The sequence below is a fragment of the Galeopterus variegatus genome, unplaced genomic scaffold (genome assembly GCF_000696425.1).
Source record: "Galeopterus variegatus unplaced genomic scaffold, G_variegatus-3.0.2 Scaffold1660, whole genome shotgun sequence".
NCBI lineage: Eukaryota > Metazoa > Chordata > Mammalia > Dermoptera > Cynocephalidae > Galeopterus > Galeopterus variegatus.
In genome coordinates this window covers 368,606-370,055 of record NW_007727771.1, presented here as the reverse complement: position 1 = coordinate 370,055, position 1,450 = coordinate 368,606, and the positions used below count along the sequence as shown (strand labels likewise).

The 1,450-nt window shown below is 40.9% G+C and overlaps 1 protein-coding gene across 1 annotated transcript; it reads left to right on the top strand.

Moving 5' to 3' along the window:
* Positions 1 to 339: 339 nt before the first annotated feature.
* LOC103595015 (leucine-rich repeat-containing protein 37A2-like) lies at positions 340 to 1,330 on the top strand (the record flags this gene model as incomplete). The annotated part of the gene is made up of 3 exons (XM_008578316.1): positions 340 to 394; positions 476 to 600; positions 832 to 1,330. Coding segments are annotated over 3 exons (277 nt in total), but the record flags the coding sequence as incomplete, so codon positions are not given.
* Between the last annotated feature and the right edge of the window lie 120 nt (positions 1,331 to 1,450).

The window sequence follows — 1,450 nt, the reverse complement described above, 5'->3', positions numbered from 1 at the left end:
GAGACAGCAGACACTTCTGCCCAGTGTGGCTGTGCACCTTGTTCACTGCAGGAGGGCACTTGGTCAAGGGAGTGTATGGGGCTGAAGTTCCTGCCTGTACTCCATGCTGCATACACAGTTCTCCCCAGAGACATTGTGAGGACATTTTGACAGACACAGAGAGCTTCTGGAAGCCCAGCATGCATGAAATTTTTTTGAAGGTCCCTGGTCTGAGGTGATTTACTCATTGTGATTATGGACTGAGATGCACATTTAGTCCTAATAAGACCAGAGATGGACATTGTGAGAGACATGGAAAATGGCATGACTAATTGTCTTCTGCATGTGTTTTCTCCCAAGGGGCTGTTTTGGATTTCTGCGGCATAGGAAATACTCAGAGAAAAATCACTCTCAGGTAAATTTGAGAAGGATTCACTCCTGTGCCCAGAGATAGCAGGGGAAATGCAGAATTAATATTTCCCCTTTTCCTTTCTAGAAAGGACTTTTCCTGTTAAGGAAGCCTCTTTGGCTTAGGGATATGTATAAACCGCTGAGTGCTACCCGCCAGAAAAACATGGCCAAAAAGCTACACGACAAGACATCTTCTAATGAGGATGAGAGGTACAAGAACAGAGAGTAAATGATTGGGAACAATTTAAAATTTGTATCTACAATGAGGAAATAATGAAAGTTTTATTTTTATTTTATTTTTTTGGTGGCTGGTCAGTAAGTGTATCTGAACCTAGGACCTCGGTGATGTGAGGCTGTGCTCTAAGCAGCTGAGTTAACTGCCCAGCCTGTTAGTTGCTGTTTTCAAGAGTAAAAGCCTTGACATTGTTCTTCTTATCCTAGGGCGCTCCGTGAATCAGCCCGAATACAGGACTCCGTGTATATAGATATGCCTGATGGGGGAGAGGAAAGCGAGGTGTCCGAGGGGAACACAGAGTGACCCTGTCCTGCCTCAGGCCACCTGCAAATCTTATTTTCTCACCTTTCAGCACTGCATGTGGAATACTTTTTTTAATTGAAAGTTATTGAATTTCAGTGTAATTCCTAGGTTAAAGAATAAGTCACTATGAATATTGCCATATATTTAGAACTAAATAATTAAAAACTGCATTGTATTAAAATTTGTGGGATGCAAATAAAGCAGTACTTATACATAAAAAAAAGAAAGTTATTAAAATTGATAAGTAATTCTAGCCATATGGTAAGAAATTAAAATGTAAATACTTAAATACTTATATGTAAATAACAAGGGCCATGGGCAAGCAAAGTGGGACTAAAGGTGGGATCTCTCACGGGAGCCAGTGGTCCCACAAGAGGCAATGCGAATAAAGGATGAACACGGCTTCTCTTCCTCATTTCCCAATACAGTCACTTTCTTGGAACCTTAAAAATATGTCATCTTCAAGGGGTGTAGATTTTTAAATCAAATACCAGTTGCTTTGGTGCTCTCTCCCCTGGTTTA